Source organism: Rattus norvegicus, chromosome 6 (assembly GCF_021556685.1).
Source record: "Rattus norvegicus strain SHRSP/BbbUtx chromosome 6, alternate assembly SHRSP_T2T, whole genome shotgun sequence".
In the NCBI taxonomy this organism is placed as follows: Eukaryota; Metazoa; Chordata; class Mammalia; order Rodentia; family Muridae; genus Rattus; species Rattus norvegicus.
Window position 1 is genome coordinate 34,192,490 of NC_141539.1, and position 21,255 is coordinate 34,213,744.

At 39.0% G+C, this 21,255-nt stretch overlaps 1 protein-coding gene across 17 annotated transcripts in view; it reads left to right on the forward strand.

Moving 5' to 3' along the window:
* Atad2b (ATPase family, AAA domain containing 2B) overlaps positions 1-21,255 on the forward strand; it is a 143,473-nt gene that overhangs the window by 25,900 nt on the left and 96,318 nt on the right. For all 17 annotated transcript variants that reach the window (XR_015622087.1, XR_015622088.1, XR_015622085.1 and 14 more), the window contains exons 7-13: positions 262-378; positions 5,822-5,897; positions 8,659-8,757; positions 11,587-11,698; positions 14,109-14,224; positions 14,647-14,821; positions 17,592-17,680. Coding sequence is in view for 10 of the 17 variants with exons in the window: in NM_001427483.1 (NP_001414412.1) it covers positions 262-378; positions 5,822-5,897; positions 8,659-8,757; positions 11,587-11,698; positions 14,109-14,224; positions 14,647-14,821; positions 17,592-17,680 (784 nt within the window). In the remaining 7 variants the exon portion in view is untranslated. The remainder of the gene's footprint in view (positions 1-261; positions 379-5,821; positions 5,898-8,658; positions 8,758-11,586; positions 11,699-14,108; positions 14,225-14,646; positions 14,822-17,591; positions 17,681-21,255) is intronic.

Genomic DNA, 21,255 nt, shown 5'->3' on the forward strand with positions numbered 1-21,255 from the left:
GATTAAAGGTGTGCATCACCATACCAGGCTTACAATGGTTTATTTTTCCACAGAAGTATATTGATTATTGATAGAAAGAGCTCTTTGTTTTTATATTTACCTGGGCTTATTTTTGGTTATACTAGTTTATACCATATCATAAATTGCTGACATTTTAGAATGTCACTTTGTAGAAAGAATAATGGATGAAAGTAAATACTTGGTTGAGAATGGGTTCATACATGTGGGTCAAAGTGTTTCTTTTTCATACATGGAAACTAGAATCTCAAGAGGAGGATGGAGACATAGAAGTTGAAGAGGCAGAAGGAGAAGAAAATGATAGACCATATAATTTGAGACAAAGAAAAACAGTGGATCGATATCAAGCACCGCCAATAGGTAGGTGACTCTAAACAATTCCCCGTCTTCTGTAACCGAGTGGCTTTACCACTCTTGAGAAAAAAGAGCATTTCTTTTCTGGACTCGGTGGTGTGGTCGTGTGGTCCTGTGTCCTGGACTCGGTGGTGTGGTCGTGTGGTCCTGTGTCCTGGGCTCGGTGGTGTGGTCCTGTGTTCTTGTTGTTTAGGAGACTGAAGTTCAAAGGCTTAAGGCTAGGTCTTCATTTTTGGCAAATCCCTTTTCCAATAAAGAAAAAAAAAAAAACCCACCACCAAACAAAAACAAACAACAAACAAGTAGTGCTGAATTTAAAATAATGAAAGCTCTTGATAGTCCTGCAAGTCTTTTTCTGCATAATTCCATGTACACGTGCCGCGGTAGTTACGGTGGACGATGGCAGACTGGGCATGCATAGCGTTATCACTCTCTTCCTCGTCCTCTCACTCAGTCCTTTGGCTGTCTTGTTTCTGTGTGTACATTTGCCTGTGTGTCGTCATTTGTGATTTTGTTTTGTTGTTAGGAGTTAAACATAAGGTTTGCATGTTAGGCAAGTGCTTTGTCTTGGGTCATTCTCTGTGACATCTTATGCACCCTTATTCACTTATAATGTTTTTGAGAATCTTTTTTTATTTAGAATTAGAAACTGTGTGTGTGTGTGTGTGTGTGTGTGTGTGTGTGTGTGTGTGTATTTTGGCCAAGTATGTTGGTATTAGCCTTTAATCCTAGCATTCAGGAGGGAGGGGCAAATGGGTCTCTGTAAGTTTGAGGCTAGCTTGGTCTACATAGAGAGTTTTAGAGTGGCCAAGGCTATGTAGACAGAAAAAAAAAAAAAAAAAGGAATGGGTGTTCTGCCTGAAAGTGTCTGTGCATCATGTGCTTGCCAAGTGCCCACAAGGGCCATTAGAGGACATTAGATTCTCTGGAATTGGAGTTACAGATGGTTGTGAGCCACCATGTAAGTACTGGGACTCAAATTAGGGTCCTCTAGAAAGCAGTCAGTGTCTTTAACCACTGAACCACCTCTCCAGCCCCTTACTGAGAATTTTATACTCTAAAATTGTGATTGTATGGCAGAAGTGTGCTAATTCTAGAAGCTGCTTAAAGGTTCAAACATTCCTCTGCCTCTTAGGAGTCATTGTCTCAGATAACTGTGTCACTAATAAGAGATGTGTTATGCAGGAAAAAGGTTGGGGATCGTTATTCTGATGTTTTGTTTTTCATTTTTTGAGTCTTTAGCTGAAATAAAGTCTAGAGTATGTATTGGTCAAGTTTTGTAATTTGTCCACACCTGTGAAGCTTTGACATAATGAAGATAACAGACGTAACTCATCAATGCCATCAGGTTCCCTCATTCCTGTGCAGATTCTGCTCTGTCATTTGTGTCTCCCTTGCATTAGTCTTTGGGTACCTATTTACTTTGATTTAGATGAGATTTATATGTTTTTGATTTTTTACAAATGAAATTTTAAGTGTTTGACATCTCTTTAAATTTTTTGAAATACTCTCCTTCTTGCCTAGGCTGGTCTGGAATTTACTGGCTAGTTTAGGGTAGCTTCCGACTGGTGATCTTCCTCTCCCAGTCTTCAAGTGGTACAATTACAGGCACAAATCACCACTGTTTCCAGCCTTCTCTTTCATTCTGCATAATTATTGTAGTATTCATTATAGGCATGGACCATCACAACTGTTTTATTATTCATTCTTCAAGGACATTAGGATTAATTTCAGCTTTTGGTTTGGTTGTTATAAACCCAGGTGTGGTGGTACCAGCACATCTTTAATATCAGTACTCTTAAGTCTAGGGCAGAAGAGGGGTCTAAATTTTGAGGCCAGTAGGATTACACAAGAGCCCAAGACTGTTTCAAACAATAGGCAAATATTAAGAAGTGTAGTTGGTAGATTTTATGATTAGGTATGTATATTTAATTTTGTAAAAATGCAGCTATCCTCCAAAGTGGTTGGTTGTGGCATTTTATTAAGGTTATATGCTCCCAGCTAGGACTACATAGAGTTATCCTGTTATATTCTTTACTAGAGGAGAAAAAAAGAGTTATGTTCCTAGCATAATCCTTGGTAATGCATGCCTTTAATTCTAGAACTCGGACACAGGCAGCCTGGTCTACATAGTAAGTTCTAGGTAGCCAAGGCTACACAGTGAGACCCTGTCTCAAAAAAAAAAAACAAAAGAAAAACTATGTTCCAGAGCTGGTGAGATGTGTCAACTGGTAAAGACATCTGCTGTCTAAGCCTGGCAACCTGAGTTAGAGCCACAGGACTCACATAAGGAGGAAGGAGAAAACTGAGTGTCCTCTGACCACTCCCCCTGATCAATATAAGGAATTAAAAAGTTTGTTTCATATACTCATCAATGCGTTTATATGTATGTATTTGTGGGCAAAACCCAGCTAGAATAGGGTATATATTGTAGTTTGTTTGTGTCTCTCTAATTAGGTTGAACATTTTTTTCATGTTTACTTGCCAGTGGCAAATCTTGTGTGTGTGTATCCATGTGCATGTAGGTGTGTGTCCGTGTGTGTGTGTGTGTGTGTGTGTGTGTGTGTGTGTGTGTGTATCAACATCACTTCATCACTGCGTTAGGGTTCTTGTTGTTTTTGTCATGATAACACTGAGACTAAAGGCAACTTATGTAGGAAGGCATTTATTTGGTTCCAGAGGAGTAGTCCATAATGGTGGGAGTGGCATGGTGTCTGGTGGCTGAAAGCTGAAGACCACATCTTTTTTAAAAAAGATTCTTGTTGTCTTCTTTTTAAAAAAGATTTATTTATTATATATAAGTACACTGTAGCTGTCTTCAGACACACCAGAAGAGGACACCAGATTTCATTATGGATGGTTGTGAGCCACCATGTGGTTGCTGGGAGTTGAACTCAGGACCCCTGGAAGAGCAGTTGTTGCTCTTAACCACTGAGTCGTCTCTCCAGCACGAAAGATGACATCTTAAGTCCCATAGAGAATGCAGGAAGCGAAGTGAGGCTGTAGGCTCTCAAAGCCCATGCTTATTGATATAGCGCCTCCATCAAGGCTTCCCTTCCCAAAGATTCCGTAATCTCTTCAAAGAGCACTACCAGCTGGTCTTCAAGTACCCAGCCTATGGAGGCCAGTCTCCTTTTACTCCCTAGTCCTATAGGCCCATGAGATTGTAATGCAAAATGCATTTAGTCTAACTTTAAGATTCTTGGCTGAGATCCTTCCTTTGTGAAATAGAAAACAAATCACATACTTCCAATATGCATTTAAAAGAGAAATGGGGACATAATGAGGAGATACTGGACCAAAGCAAGATAGAATCTCAGCGGGGTAAATGCTAAATCCTGTAGCTCCATGTCTTAGACCTGTGACTTTAGGGCTTAGATGGCTCTGCCCCTCCAGCTTTGCTTTGTGCCACATACATCTCTTTCTTGGCCTCCTTCCACTCCCTATATGCAGCTCTCTCCAGTAGTCGTCTCAGGCCTCTAGCATCTCCAACATCTTGGTGTCTGCATTACAACCCAGGCTTCACTTTCAGGGCTTTTACATAATTGCCTACGAAGGATTTTTTTCTGACAATGACTTCAGGATTACCACATGTTGCTCGGTCTCAGTGCCTCTCTGAAACCGTGGAGGAAGAATTTACAACAATCTCATTCTTGCCTTTTTAATGCCCCCAAAGCTAATGCCATGTGCGCGATGACTTCCACATTTGGCTTCCATCTTGAGGTAGGCTCAACTCCTTCGACCGACTTTAGCCATAGCTTTCTATTGTTGTGATAAAGCAATGTGACAAGGCAACTTAGAAAAGAGCTAATGGAGCTGACTGTTCTAAAAGGGTAGGCTCTGTTGACAGTGATTGCATGGTGGCAGGAGGCTGGAACAGCAGCTGAGCTCTTCTGTCTTTCTCTTTTTGTACTTTGTTCATTATTTATTCACATTACATCCTAATAGCAGCCCCCTCTTCCCCGTAACCCCTCGTGTGGCTCCTTCCCTCCTCCCCTTCTCTGAGAAGGGGGAGCCCCCTCGAGTATCACCCCACCCTGGCACATCAAGTCCTTGCAGGGACTAGGCACATCTTCTCCCACTGAGGCTAGACAAGGCTAGGGGAATGGGATCCACAAGCAGGCGACAGATTGGGGGATAATCCCCCCTCTTGTTGTTGGGGCACTGTCATGAAGACCAAGCTGCTCATCTGCTATGCATGGAGTACTTACATCTTGATTCACAAGCAGGAGGCAGGGAGCTTCTGAGGGTTGGCAAGATACTTTTGAAACCTTATGCTTACCTTCAGTGACACCTCCTCCAACAATGCTCTCTGTCTCTGTCTCTCTCTCCATGTCACTCACTCACTCACTGTCACACTCTCGCTTTCTTCCTCTCCCTCCTTCTCTCCCTCTCTCATTCACTCTCTCACCCTCACTCACTCTTCCTCTCTCCCTCTCTCACTCCCTCTCTCTCACTCACTCACACTCACTTATTCTCTCACTCACTCACTCACTCACTCACTCACTCACTCACTCACTCTATCTCTCTCACTCTCTTTCTTTCTTTCTTTCTTTTTTTTTTTTGAGACGAGGGTTCTCTGTGGGTTTGGCTGTCCTGGAACTCACTCAGTAGACCAGCCTGGCTTCTAAATCACAGAGATCCACCTGTCTCTGCCCCTTGGGTGCTGGGATTAAAGGCCTGTGATACTACTACCCAGCCCAAAGCCTTATTTATCTCTTTTTTAAAATTAATTAATTAATTAATTAATTAATTATATATAAGCCGCTGTCTTCAGACACACCAGAAGAGGGCATCAGATCCATTTACAGATGGTTGTGAGCCACCATGTGGTTGCTGGGATTTGAACTCAGGACCTCTGGAAGAGCAGTCGGTGCTCTTAACCACTGAGCCATCTCTCCAGCCCCTTATTTATCTCTTAATCCTTCTTAAACAGCCACCTGCTAGGGACCAAGAATTCAAATACCTGAAGCAGATTAGGGACAGGTCACTAAAACTACTAGGTAGGGTCAAGGAACCTTTTCCTAGTGGGGGAGCTGTAAGGCAGGGAATGTAAACTGTTTCTTCCTATCTTTTCTAATGCATATTTTTTATTATGCCGCAACCGTCTGCTACCCTGGTTTCGTACCCCTTGTGAAGGTACTTTTAAGCATGAAGATTTGTTCACATTTATGGTTTTGTAGAGAACTATTACTGGGGGATAATATTATGCTGTTTTCTTTCCTACTACAAATTTGTGAAAAATGGATCATACTTTTGGAAATATTAACATCTATTTAAAATGTTTATTTGAAGCAAAATAGTACTAATACAAAGTTTTTGTCTTTGTTAAGCTTCCAGACAGTAGTGTGGAAGTTGAAGATACATGACTAGGTTCTCATAGAAAGTTAATAGAGGCTCCTTTAGTGCATGGACTTATTAGTTATTTCTATCTTTCTTTTTCTTTTAGTACCGGCTCATCAAAAAAAGAGGGAAAATACACTATTTGATATTCACAGGTCTCCAGCAAGAAGAAGCCATATCAGGTAAGTTGTATTTGATTTGGAAGGAGAAAGTAGTTGCATATGTTAATGAGAAAACGAGAGACTTAATTGCATCCTCTGATTTCTTCCTAGCTTCTGTCCTTTCTCTCATTTGTGACAGTTATCATCTGACACATGACTCTTGCTTTATTTTTGTTCATGGTTCATTTTTACATTTAATTTTTAAATTAATTTTGACTTTCATGGTCTGAAAGCTAACATCTCTTAAGAGTTGAATGGAGACCGGCCCATGGCGTCCTTCTTTGAGGCAGTGACTAGCTTTTATTGCCTATAGAGAACTGGTTTTGTTTTGTTGCTCTGGCCTGCCTGAAGCTCCTTATCTCAGGATTCTTGTGCTTCTGCTCCTAGTAGAGTAAAGATTCTCACTGAAGCACACCTGGGCACTAGGCCTTAATGCATTTCTCCCCTTTATACTTAAAAACAAAACAAAGTGAAACCCAGCAGATATAGGTGTTTAGATATTTAGGAATGTATCATTTTATTAATTTTTGGAGATAATTCCTTGCTTTATTAGTTTGGCTTTGAATTTGTGGTAACCATCTGGTTCTCTTTTCATAGTGTATGTATAAATTGGACTATTATACAGTCTTTATGTTTATTTTTTTAATTTTACGTATTCTGGATAGCAGTCCCTATTTGATAAATCACTGGCAAAGATTTTTTCTTTCTCTAGACTTCTCTTTACACTGGTAGTTGTTTGTTTTCTTTGCGATTCAGAAAAGATTATTTATTTATTTGAAGCAGACTTGCTATAAATCCTAGGCTGTGTTAGAATTCTCTCAGTCCCTCCGTGCTGGGATTTCTAGGCATATGCCACTATACCCAGCCAGCCAGTCTTAAATCTGATTCAGTTTTATTTGTTAGTTCTTGTTACTATTTTTTTGAGCTATTGGAATCTTAATTTATAAAGTTATTCCTCTAGCTGTGTCTTGAAGTATACAATTTAGAAGAATAAGGAATTTAATTTGGTTATGATAAATTCTGGACATGTTGAAGGGATACACGTTGTAAGCTTTTAAAATTATTGTAGTTTCTAGACCAGTTATGTAGTAATTTTTTTTCCTTTTGTCTTTTGAGACCCTGTTATGTTGTCCTGGCTGTCCTGGAGCTAGCTATACAGACCAGCCTGGCCTCAAACTTAGAGAGATGCCTACCTTTGCCTCCCACATGCTGGGATAAAGCTGTGTACTGCCATGCCTGGCCAGTTATATAATTATTTACCATCAGTATATATTTTTTTTTTGGTCTCTTTTATTTAGTTATTTTGGATAATTATTCTTTTATTATGTTACGTATGGGTATTTTTCCTGCATGTATGTCTGTGCACTACTTACTTAATGCCTGGTGCCTCTGGAAGCCAGAAGAGGGTATTGGATCCCCTAGACCCAGAGTTACGGATAGCTGTGAGTCACCATGTCATTACTGGGAACTGAACCTGGGGCCTCTATAAGAGCAGCCAGTACTCTTAACTGCTGAGTCATCTCTCCAGCTCCTCTTCGACTTAATTTTTAAGATAGGATCTTTTTTTTTTTTTTTTTTTTTTTTTTCTCTTTTCTTTTTTTCGGAGCTGGGGACCGAACCTAGGGCCTTGTGCTTGCTAGGCAAGTGCTCTACCACTGAGCTAAATCTCCAACCCCAAGATAGGATCTTATTATGTTGTTCAACCCGGTCTCTTGGACTCAAGAGATCCTCTTACCTCATGATCTTCCCAAATACCTTGGACTGCAGACATATCATCAAGCCTGGCTAAGTATTTTCCTTTTTATTAAAAATATTTCATGCAGGCTGGAGAGATGGCTCAGATGTTAAGAGTACCAGCTGCTCTTCCAGAGGTCCTGAGTTCAACTCCCAGCAAGCACATGGTGGCTCACAACCATCTGTAATGTGATCTGATGCCCTCTGCTGGTGTGTCTGAAAACAGCTAAAGTTTGCTCATATGCATTAAATAAATAAATAAAATCTTTTTTTTTTTTTTTTTTTTGGTTCTTTTTTTCGGAGCTGGGGACCGAACCCAGGGCCTTGCGCTTTCTAGGCAAGCGCTCTACCACTGAGCTAAATCCCCAATCCCTAAATAAAATCTTTTAAAAGAATATTTCATGCAGAGTAGAAAAGTCATTATTGGGAAGTAAAAGCCTTTATTTTCCTGTAAACAAGTATATTTACTTTTTAAAATGATTGAGCTATTTATGATAATTTGGGAAAAGAGGAATAATAAAGAAGGTAACAAATGCCCCGTTCTTAGATTTTGATATTTATAACAACAACAGATGTTCTCTCTAAATTTGAATGTAAAATTGTTGCTTAACTAACTTTTGAACTACCATATTTGAAAAGCTACAGGTGTTCTGTTCTTTTTTTTTTTTTTTTTTTTTTTTCCCCCCGGAGCTGGGGACCGAACCCAGGGCCTTGCGCTTCCTAGGCAAGCGCTCTACCACTGAGCTAAATCCCCAACCCTGTTCTGTTCTTTTCATTCTTCTCTGTGGAACTTCTTAGATGTGAACTGCTTGAAGATAATGATCTGAATAAGCATTTGCTTAGTGAATAACTGGAATTTTCTCCAGAGCTAAGTGTAGATATGACAAGAGTTTGTTTTATAAAGCTCTTGCCAGCCAGGTCTTACCTCAGCAGTGGAGGAGGCACAAGGAACAGCACCACCAAAGCAAGGCCATGGCACAAGTGACACAGAAGACTAAGGTTAGAGGGCTGTTGGACACCACATGGTTTACTATTCCTCTCCCAACAGGAGGAAGAAGCACGCCATTCACAGTAGTGACACAACTTCTTCTGATGAAGAGCGCTTTGAGAGAAGGAAGTCAAAAAGCATGGCAAGAGCAAGAAACAGGTTGGCAAACTTTTCAGTGACACTATGGTAGAAGAGGAAACAGTTTCCTGTTTTAAAAGATGTGTTTCTTATCTATAATGGCATTTTGTTGATGCTAATATTGTAAATATTTTACATTGGTGTGTGTCTGTGTGTGTGTCTGTTTCTCTCTCTCTCTCTCTCTCTCTCTCTCTCTCTCTCTGTGTGTGTGTGTGTGTGTGTGTGTGTGTGTGTGTGTGTGTGTGTGTGTGTGTGCGCGTGCGCGCTCAGCTATTTTTGGACTCAGTTTTCTCCTTCTGACATGCACTTTGAACTTAGGTCACCAGGCTTAGTGACAAATGCCTTTACCTCTTGAGGCATCTTGATAGCCTTGTTTATTAGATTTTATTTTATATGTGTGTTTGTTTGCATATATGTATGTGTACCATGTGCATACCTAGTGACCTTGGAGGACAGAAGAGGTCATTTAGATCCCTGGAACTGGAGTTATAGATGATTGTGAGCTGTCATGGGTGTTGAGAACTGAACCACGGACTTCTGCAAGAGCAACCAGTGCTCTTAACCACTGTGCTGTTTCTTCAGCCTCAGTATTTTAATTTTTTTTTTTTTTTTTTTTTTGGAGCTGGGGACCGAACCCAGGGCCTTGTGCTTCCTAGGCAAGTGCTCTACCACTGAGCTAAATCCCCAACTCCTTTAAATATTTTTGACATGAGGTAGTGCTACTTTGAGATTCTTACCAGATAGTCCCTTAAATTAATATGTTCAAGGAAAAATTATAAACAAATAATAACATGCACTAATAAAATAAATGCTTTTTTATATAACTAGAAATTGATAGTCCCAAATACATATTTATATATGTTTACAGATTTTTATGTATGTATCACCTGTTTGTTATAAATTATGTAATAAAATCTTCTAATGATGGAGAGAAGATGTAAGAGAAGAATAGAAGTCTGTTTAATTATTTGAGACAGGGTCTTCCTAGTGCTTCCCAGGCTGTGGTCCTCCTCTTAGCTTCTTGAATAGCTCACTCTAGACATGTATGCCACTGTAATCATTTAAAATCTAAGTGTAAACACAAGTATTTAAAGGCTTTTCAGTCTTATCCTCTATTCTGAGAGGGAGTGAGGGGTAGAGGAGAGGGAGGGGTAATACTATATAATAGTGACAGTTCTAGGATTAAGCACGCAGCCTTACAGATGTGAGTAGGTACACTAAGCTGAATGTCCAGGTTATGACAACCTGCTTCAGCAATTTGTTTTAAAGACAGGATTTCTTTCTTTTGTGCAGCCTTGGCTGTCCTGTGCTGGCCGTGAGCTCAGATCCTCTGCCTCTACCGTGAATGCTGGGTTAATGCATCTGCTGCCATTGCTTGTTGCTAGTACATTTCAAAGGGTCAGTTAGGGTTCAGCAATGCTAGTGAGGGTGGTGCTATTATAGACGTTATACACCTCTTAGGCTGTCCCATTGTGCTCTTTCCCTGTACTAAGCTATATCCTCGTGCTGTGATGACACACTGGAGGCTAGGAAATGTGTTAAAGAAAAGGACATGTAGTTTTGGAGGCTGAATGCACACAACAGAGTGTTGTCTCTGGCAATAGGCCCCTGTGGCCACATCACATCCAAGCAGAGGCCCTCATGCTTGCAGTAGGAAATGACTACTGACCAAGGTTTCATGTGGCATTACTCTCTCCTTGTATTCCCAGTGGCCAGACCGAGGCCCTATGGCTGTGCCTCACCTCCTTACGGTCCTACTATTCTTATCACAGCAAAGGCTCTTGCCTTTTCCTATTGGGAGATAAACTGTGTGAGAAAATGATCAATGCTCATGTTTGCTTTACCTGGTGAATCACCGATTTTGATCGCTTGAAAGTAGGAAGAGTAATTTCAAACATGAAACCTTTTGATGTTGATTTTCTGGGTTATGATAAAGCAGAATGATGAAAAAACATGTTAAAGTATTTAAAACATTTTTTATTGATTTACTTTTATTGGTTACTTTTTGATTCTTGTGAGTTTCACATAATGCACCCCATTCCACTTGTAGTTGTGGTATATGCCTCTCTACTCTTGTAATCTCCCTTCAAAATAAAAAAACGCAAACCAACACAATAAGCAAAACAAAGCATGGAATACGTGTTGTCATGGGTGCTGCCGTATGTCACACAGTGCCCTCTGTCCATCTTACTTGCTCAGCTCTCCTGATCTCAAGCCCTTGAGGTCTCACCACACACAAGCCTCGAGAGCCAGCTGCACTGTGCTGCCTTGTCCAGGCTTGGGACGCCCTCTTTCCTCAGGGCAGGCTCACCCAGGCCTTTGCTGTCAGGGCCGCCCGGCTGTGTTGCCCAGGTGAGGTGCAGGGCCTGTTGTTCTCTTGGGTCCTACAGCTAGTGAGGGGCAGGACTAGCTCTCCTGACCACCACAGGCGGCAAATGGGAAGAGCAGCAGCTGCACATCCATTTACCTATGGCAGATGAGTGCAGGGCCAGCTCTCCCTTGTTCTTGCCCTCAGGGCTGGCTCACCTCTACCCCTTCCACCAGCTTCACTCCACTGTGCTGCCACGGTGAGGTGCAGGGCCCATATTAACTTATGTTGACATTAAAATGTGAAGGATTTTAAAAAATTTAACATTTATTTATTCATTTTGTTTGTATGCTATCATGTCCATGTGTGAAGGTCAGAGGGCAACTTGTGGGAACTGATTTTTGCTTCCCTCTGTGTGTTTCCCAGGTATCCTGTTCAGGTCTTCAGGATGGTGGCAAGAGCCTTTATCCACTGAGCTGTGTCACTGCCCCCTAATCGTTTAGTGTTTTAATGCCTTTACCTTCATGTCTTACACCTTTCAGGTGTTTGCCTATGAACTTCAGAGCAGAAGATTTAGCGAGCGGCATTCTCCGAGAACGGGTGAAAGTGGGTGCAAGTTTGGCTGATGTTGATCCGATGAACATTGATAAATCAGTAAGTTTGTAAATGTTTTCCCAGAGTAGCTTTTTTATTATGTTCCTAAGAGTTTCCTTACTTCTAAAGCAATCCACATAAAAGTAGAAACTCAGACATGACCAGTATCAACACTTTCATGTATGTGTTTTGGATCCTCAAAACCTGGGCTGCTTAGTAAAGTCTTTTCCCATTTTTGTAATTAGAATGTATAGCAGATGCCAGGTGAGGTGGTGCCCGCCTTTGATCCCAGCACGTGGGAAGCAGAGGCAAGCAGATCTCTGAGTTCAAGGCTAGCCTGGTCTACAGAGTGAGTTCCTGGACAGCCAGGGTACACAGAGAAACTTTGTCTTGAAAAAGCCAAACCAAGCTAACTAACCAAACAAAAACAAAAGAATATATAGTAGATAGGAAATGTTTTACAGTTCTGTATACCACAGGAGCCAATGTATTGCTCTAAGTACCTGATTTCATAATAGCACTTGTGAATTATTATAATGTGTTTTATTCTGGCTGTGATGTTGCAAATGATTTTTAAGGGAAGCAAAGTTGGTATTACAGGAGCTTGTTTGTAATTTGTAATTGCATTGAAATAAGAGGATTAAAGAGAAGTAAGGAAATGAAAGATGATGGAATTTAGTGAACTGATTGCTTTTGGAGAATGACAGAAACAAACTGAATGTGCTGTGTAGGTTTCTGGCTTAAGTAAATAGGTAGCTAATAGATAGACTTGAAAGGTGTTGGGGGTTCCATTGTCTAAATAGAGTCTAAAGAGGAGGAATGAGATTGGGAGGGTTGACTGTAAACGTTACAGGTATCTGTGGCATACTTTCAGGAGAAGTTACATGGGAGCAGTCGATTGGTTTGGTATAAGGTAGAGATAGATATCTGGTTAGAAATTTAGGTGTCATCATTTTCTTTTTTCCTTTTTTCTTTTTTTTGGAGCTGGGGACCAAACCCAGGGCCTTGCGCATGCTAGGCAAGCGCTCTACCACTGAGCTAAATCCCCACCCCTAGGTGTCATCATTTTAAACACTGAAGTTACTATGTTCAGTGAATGATTGTACTCCAAGGAAGGGATGTGGTGTGGGAAGACCTCAAGTTTATGAGGATGTGGTTTACTGATCACAGTGTCTCATATGGGTTAATTTAAATACTACTCATCACAGAGTTTAATCTGTGTTTTTATGGGTCTCCTGCATCTCTATACAATGTAATTTAACTGATTCTTATGTGTGATTTAAAGAAGTTATCAAAGTAGCCTTGCATATACAATTGAAGATGAAGTTAATTAAAGTTACAGAGTAAAATATCTATTTCATTTACTAGAACTAAAGGAAATTTTAGATTATGTATGTCTTGAATGCCTAGGAAATGGAACAAGTTTTTGAGGCCCTTATCATCTCTAGATTTAGTTTACCAGTACTTTACTCTTACAGTCTTTTAACTTCTGATGTTTGTGAGTCAATTCTAATGATAACAGATGTATGAGAACTTAGCTTCTTTTAGAATGTTTCTCTTTTTAACCTTCAATTTTTGTAGTTTTTTCCTGTTATAATAAATAATTCATAAAACATTTCCAAGATCTATGATAGAATGAGTAGTAGGGAAAGATTCTACCAGGGTCCAGTAGGCAATATCTGTTAACATTCTGTAAAATTTTCTTTTGTCATTTTTTTTAATATTCATTCTTTACAAAGTGTTTTAATTGGTGTAATTGCTATGAGAGAGGAACAGTTTCTGTCATTCCTGGTCTATACAGTGCTTTCCAGTGTCTTCATTATTGTTCCCTATGGAGAAAAGTTAAATCTCTTTCCTAGTAGATGAATTAAATACTGAAGAGTAAATTTTCATTTGATTAATTTGTGGTTTGGAGAGCCACTTTGGTAACTAAGGTTTTCTCCTCTGTCATGAACTAAGTTTTGTTTTGGGAGGATGCATAAGATCTATGAGATAAGTGTTAGTGCATACCTGTAACATCTTCTGTAGATTTATCAGTGTTTTAGGTTGCTATTTATCTTACTCCTGAGTCGCTTGATGATAATAATAGCTTTATTTGCCTCAGTTGAATTTTACTTTTGACTTTATTCTCTACTGATTCGTATGTATGCTCACAATTTTCTAAAGGGCTATGGGGTTGGAGGTATATGCCAGCACTAGGAAGGCACGGGGCCAGCTCTCATGGTGGATCTCTTGAGTTCAAGGCCAGCCTTGCACAGAAGAGTTTCAGCCAAAACTATACAGAAAAGCCATGTTTTGAAAAATGGGGAAAAAGAAAAAAGAAAAAAAATTCTGAAACTTCTAAAGGGTGTATTTTTGAATCATAGAACTCATAAATTAAATATATATACATTTTATATATATAAAATGACAGATGGACAAAATTTTAGAACATATAAAATCATATTAAACTTCCTCTTCTTTCTCCAAGGTGCGGTTTGATAGCATAGGTGGATTGAGCCATCACATACACGCTTTGAAGGAGATGGTAGTTTTTCCACTTTTATATCCAGAAATTTTTGAAAAATTTAAAATTCAGCCTCCAAGGTATGTTATATATTAGATGTTTATTATTGTACTATTATTTTTAGTTGATTGACTATCAGTTAATATATCTTTGATTATAAAATTTTCATATATATATATTTGGCATGTTCTAACAATGACTCTTAGGAATTATTATTTAGAGCTCAAAGGCTTGCTTTCCATTTTGGAGTTTAGGAGTCATTTAACACAAGATGAGATCCTTTGTAAAGATGCAAAATTCTAGGCCTTTTCAGAACCATCCTATACCTTTAACCTTTCTTGCTTGTAGGAGTTTGGTTCTTTGAGGACTCACTACAGATAAACTAGAAAAAGCTTTTATCAGTGCTTAGTTATTATATAGTAATCAAAGTTATATGTGAAAGAGGGATATCTTAACTTGGTAATTGGTGCTAACATTGACTATTTTCTTTGATTCCTTCTAGGGGCTGTTTGTTTTATGGTCCTCCTGGCACAGGTAAAACCTTAGTTGCCAGAGCATTAGCTAACGAATGCAGTCAAGGAGACAAAAAGGTAGCATTTTTCATGCGAAAAGGAGCAGACTGTTTGAGCAAGTGGGTCGGAGAGTCGGAAAGGCAGCTCAGGCTTCTCTTTGATCAGGTAAGGAAACCAACTAATTCAAGTGCACCTTTTTTTTTTTTTTCCTTCGGAGCTGGGGACCGAACCCAGGGCCTTGTGCTTGCTAGGCAAGTGCTCTACCGCTGAGCTAAATCCCCAACCCCTCCTTTTTTTTTTTTTTAAAGAATATTTTTGGGCTGGAGAGATGGCTCAGCGGTTAAGAGCACTGACTGCTCTTCCAGAGGTCCTGAGTTTAATTCCCAGCAACCACATAGTGGCTCATAGTCATCTGTGATGGGTTCCGATGCCCTCTTCTGAAGACAGCTACAGTGTACTTATATATATAGTAAATAAATAAATAAGTAAAAAATAAATAAATCTTTAAAAAAAAAGAATATTGTATTTTGTCTGCAAATATAGTTATGAGGAGACATATATTCTAATTAGAGTATGAAATTTAGGATTAGTAATTTGAAGCCTTTAAAGGCATACTTTAATCCTGTTATTTGTGGGAAATTGATTCCAGCAGTCCCTAGGATTCCAAAATCTACAGACGTTCAAGTCTAATAAACACAATAATAAAGAATTTTAATGTAGCTTATATACATCTTTATGTGTGCTTAAAGCATCCCTATATTTCTTATAATATCATGTAATATATGTACTATGTAAACAGTTTGGGCAGATATGTTCAACCTTTTGACTTTGTTAAGAATATCTTGTTTTCTGTTCTAGTTCACACTCCACAACTGTACAATTGAATTAAAAAAATCATACACAAAAATATCTCAATGTTTTAAGTACATTTGTAATCTTGGTTTGGGCTGTGTTCATAGATAAGTGGCGCATGGGTCATGGGTTAGGCACATCTGTTACTTTAGGAAGTAATGAGAAGGGAAAAATCGTTGTACATGGTTGGCACAGATACAGGGTTAAAAAATTTTTTTTATCTGCTGTTGATTGAAACATCATGAACTGTGCAGAACATGTAGATGGGGGGAGGGGAGGTTCTTACATTGAAGCCCATTTTCTATACTTCTGAATGTTTATGATGATCCATAAAGCACCTATCGTGACTGTTAGGTTTCACTGGAAACCTGGGATGTAAAGTTATCTTAGATTGCAGTGTTACTGAGGAAATGGGATATACAGAAAATGTGAACTATTTGTGGGGGGAATCTTATAAAACTGCATGCTGTTTATTGTCACAGTTGTACTGTAGATGCTTTTTTGTCACTATGGTAAGTAAATACCTGGGACAGTTCCTTAGGAGAATGAGTACATCTGCTCTCATGTTTGCTGGTCTTAGTCCTCGATTGGTCCCTCGATAAGAAAGTACATGGTGCTGCAGCAAATGTCAGACAGAACTTTTAAGGAAGGAAAGGTGAAATATTAGTAGTCCAGGATCCCGCAGTCTCCTTCAGAGGGTGTCTTCAGTGACCTGTAAGACACTGCCTCCTGAACATTTTACTACCTTTTAATGTAATTGCTACCCTAGAGGTTCAGAAATTTAAGAAATGAATGTTTGAGGTATACTTACTTAGACCATGCCAGATTATAAACACATGATTTGTGGAATTCAGAAGTAAATGAATGCTTTGAAAAAGAAGAAATAAATGAGTAGGCTAAATGTAACAGGTACTTTTAAAATGTTATTTTCCAAACCAGAACATGGTAGTATGCAATTGTCCCAGATATTTTTATTATTGTACTGTGTGTGTAAAGCCTGAGTTCAATCCCTAGAATCACAACAAATAAACATCACAGCGAAAGGGAAACCCACTCCTGATCCTGAGGCGAGAGGATCACTGGAGTCAAGGCATGGGAACAGTACCTATAGTCATTCCTATAATCATTCCTATAATCACTTCCAGGGTGAGATAGGAGGGTTGCTGTGAGTTTCAATCTGAGCTAGAGAGTGAGAACCTCTCTCAAACAACAAGCAAATCCCAATTTTCCTGTACTTAAAAAAATTAGTCCTAATATAAGTTTTCATGTACTCACTGGATTTAGTGAAGGAAGCATGTCATATTTGTCAATTTACCTTATATTTGATTATATATCAATAAATATGTGAATAAAAATATAGTCAAGAATTTATTAGCCATACATTTCTGTGGTGTTAGATGTGAAACCCTTTGTGAGACACGTTTGCTGTCTAACACTTCTAATTCCAGCAGATGCTGGGGCCAGCTTGGTCTTCATTGTGAAATCCAGACATTCCTGGGTTATAGAATAGAAATCTCAAAACAAAACAAAATATCCTTTGCATGAAAACGTGATGCAGATGTATAGTTGGTGAAACAGTTCAGATATCATCTAAAAGTTGTTAGTGTAGAGCAGGACCTAGTTAGTGGCTTATGCCTTTAATCCCAGCCAGCACTTGGGAGGCAAAGGCAGGTGGAGCTCTAACTTCGGGATCATCCTGATTTACATAGAAGGTTCAGGCCAGTCAGGGCTGCATAAGACCCTGGGTTCAGTTTTCATTATTACAAAAAGTTGAAGTATATCTGCACATGTACTTGTGGGCTGTGGGGCGTCTTAGCTAACTCTGCCCATGATGTCTCCTTTATACTGCGGTGTCTTTGTTTCTGTTATTTGGTTTTTGATTCTAAATCCTTGCACCCATTAGGAAAATGTTTTGAACCCTGGTCTTGCACACATTAATAAAATGTCCTACCATTCAACTATATTCCTCAGCCCTACTGTGTGCTTTTAAATGCTTGCTGCCTGTTGTATTGTTTGCTTTTATGCTCATTATTAAGAAAATGCTGTTAAATTGAAAATGAAAATATTAATTTTCTCTTTATAGGCATATTTGATGAGGCCCTCTATAATATTTTTTGATGAAATAGATGGCTTAGCTCCTGTTCGCTCTAGTAGACAAGATCAGATCCACAGGTAATTTTTCCTGAACTGACTATTGATTTTCTTTCCCCACTCATCGATATAGTATTTGGCTTTAGCCCTTGGTTAAACACTCGAAGGCTTATAAGAATTTTTAAATGTGTCTATTTCCTGGAGGTACCTTCACTCAGCACAGGATTAACTTAGAGTCTGTAGCAATTTGGCTGCCTCTGGTTTGGCTGCTGTGATAGTTCTGCTGGGACTGTTTGTGTTGTAATTCCGTGTGAGTGTTTTTTTCACTTTTTTCTGCATAGATGTCCAAGATAGAGATTACTAGATCTATAATACATTGACAAGGTAATACTATCTTCCCTATTTTAAAAATGTTTTGAATTGCCACTGTGTGTGTGTGTGTGTGTGTGTGTGTACACACTATCATGCTTGGTGGCAAGCTATCTTCTGCTTAGTCATCTTTTAAAATTTTATTCTTTTGAAACAGGGTTCTACTGCGTAGCCATGGCTTAGAATTCACTAAATTGGGCTGTCCTAAAAGTCTTAAAAACAACATTCATTCATTCATTCATTCATTCATTCATTCATTCATTCAGTATGCTCAAGCAGCAGAGTGCTTTTTTTCCCATGGGGTGTGCGTGCGTGCGTGCGTAGATGAGAGGACAGCTTTTGGGTTTTGCTGCTCTCCTACCATGATGGTCCTAGGGATTGAACTCAGGTTTTTAGGATTTGCCTCGGTCTTTACCCATGGAGCCACCTCTCCAGCCCCTCTCTCCTAGGTTATGTTCCTGTAATCTGAGAGGATTTGAATTACTTCTTATCTTGTCCTGCTCCACACCAAGTTTTTCTCTTATTCATCCCTCTCGCTTTATTTTGACATAGCGATTATTTAGAAAAGTATCTAATTCACAAATGTAACTGTTCACCAGAAAATAATGTTTGCATAATTGAATGATCATGTACGTCTTGGTATAGTGACCCTGTTTCATTTTACTTCCTGAAGGGGTTTAGTCAGTCAGGTTCCTGCCATAGTCTTTCCAAGGCTTGTCAGCCTAAATTCCCCATCCTAATCTACCACTTCAGGCCCTGCTTCTACATAGTTATGTCATCCATCTCTGTCTACTGCCATGTTTGATTTCTGTTCATTAGAGTCATTGTTTGGCCTAAGAAACTGGCACTACTCTTGAGAAAACATCCACAGTTAGTGAGTGCCCACATCCTGCTCTAGAGTGATTGTGGTATTTGAAAATGGAAGGATTTTTGACCCTGTACCGGTATGCCACATCCAAATCCACCAATTGCCATAAAAGAAACTATATATATATATATATATATATATATATATATATATATATATATATATATATATATATAGAGAGAGAGAGAGAGAGAGAGAGAGAGAGAGAGTGTATACTATGGTATTGGACCCAAAGCCTACATTATTTACCAAGTTGTCACTTGGAGATACATTTTGAAAGAAAGCTGTTTAATATGAATGCTACCTATAAAGGGGCAGAGATACCTGATCAGCCAGATACATTGATGTCACTGTAAGCTCACAAAAATCATGAAAAAAGTAATAGCATGACATCTTAGCATAGTAGCTCTCTAGTAATAGACCTCTGTGGGAAAAATAGAAGTGATAAGAAAGAATTGTACAAAATAGGCATAAAGAAATTTAATGAATTAAAGTGAATACAGACAACTCAACAATATTTAGAAAGTAATTTATGACATAAATGAGAAACTCAATAATTCAAATAAAAATTAGTATTAGAGGAGGATAGGAGATTCCCCTAGAGGGTTGGAAAGAGTGCTTAGTGGACAATCATGAGGACTGAGGTTCAGATCCTAACACACATGCAACGATCCATGCATCTTGCAACTGCCTGTAACTAGCTTTGAGGGATTGGGTACCCATTTTGGATTCCAAGCATTTGGTGCGTACCTGCATACATATGTGCATACACACATGCACACACATATACATGCATCTTTAAAAATACAAAAGGTTAATGAGACAGAGTAGGTTAAAAGAAAAAAAAAAACAAGTGAAAATAGATATATAACATACCAGAATCTAAGAGCTATACTAAAAGCAGTATGTATGAAGGCAATTTATTACAATAAGCCCAAAATAAGAGTTAAATGTCAAATAAGTAACTTAATGATGCATCTAGTAGGTGCAGTGAAACAAGAATAAGCCAAACTCAAATTAGTAAAAGGAAGAAGTAATAATCAGAACAGAAACTTGTAAACTTGTAAGCATAAAAATAAAGTGATCTGTGATGGAAAAGTTTTTTTAAAATAATATTGACAAACATCTAGTTAGATTATTCAGAAAAAAGGTAGAGAAAACTCCCAAATAAATGTAATTTCAAATCAATAAACATTTTGTAGCTATTGTAAAATATAACAGTGGGAATTTTATGAAAACCTATATGATAAAAGGAAAATGTAAAACCCAAGACACATTAGTTTGGACACTGATGACATAGAGAAATCGGCTGGAGCAGTAATAACTCACATGTGTGCACTCTTATCCTGAGGAGATGAAGGTCAGAGGAGCAGGGGCACAAGGACAGCCTCAGCAGCTGAGGTTAGCCTAGGCTGTATGAGACGCCCTTTAAAACAGTGACAGCAAAGCCAGACAGGAGACAAAACAGTAAGAACACACCATTAGTGAAAAAGACACCCAATGGAGAGAAAGCTAAGAGCAGTCACTTTTTGTTGAATTTCTAGGCCGTTAGAAAAAAATATTAATCATATTAATTCTTTTCCATTTATTCCAAAAATATGAAAGGTTGGGAAGCCTTCCTTCCAAATCCATTTTATCATCATTGTAATAAGAGCCAGACAAAAACAACAAAAATCCCTATAGACCAGTGTCTGAACATAAATGCCAATATTTTTACAGAATATGAGCACATCAGAACAGCTTATCAAAAACTTCATACATTCCAGTCAAGTGACATTTGTCCTGATGATCTCAGGATGATTTGTCACATACAAATGAGTAAATATAATATCTTACATCTTCATACACCTGACCTAAGTGAGGAGGGAAGATCCACTTGGCTCATGGCGTCAGAGGCCTCAGTCTGTAGGGCCAGCTGTTTGCTTAGGGTGTATGGTATGACAGCCCAGGTGAAGTGCAGCAGCGAATTTGGGCAAATGTCATGTGAGCCAGAAAGTAGAGGGGACTTTCCAGGGGAAATGAGGTGACCTACTTCTCCAATTACACACCCCACGTATGACTTATCCCAACTTGCATGGTATTAGGAGTTTATCGAGGAATTGATCTGTTGCTTAGAATTTCCAGGGTCACTTCTTGAAAACCAGTTACACCAGGCAGCTGAGCTCTTCCATAGGCGGGCTTGTGGGAGACAGTTTATATTCAAGCCACCACTTCAGTTGAGTGATTTGAATAACAGTTTTCTAATTGGATACAGAAAGATCCTCCTGCAGCACAGTGCTGGTGTGTATGACAAATCCCTGGCAGCATACCGACTGGGCTGAAACTATACGTGTTACTTCTGTAGCATCGTAACATGTAACATGTAGCATGTAACATCTGTAACATGTCTACCCTCACAGCACTTGTTTAGTTTAGTACT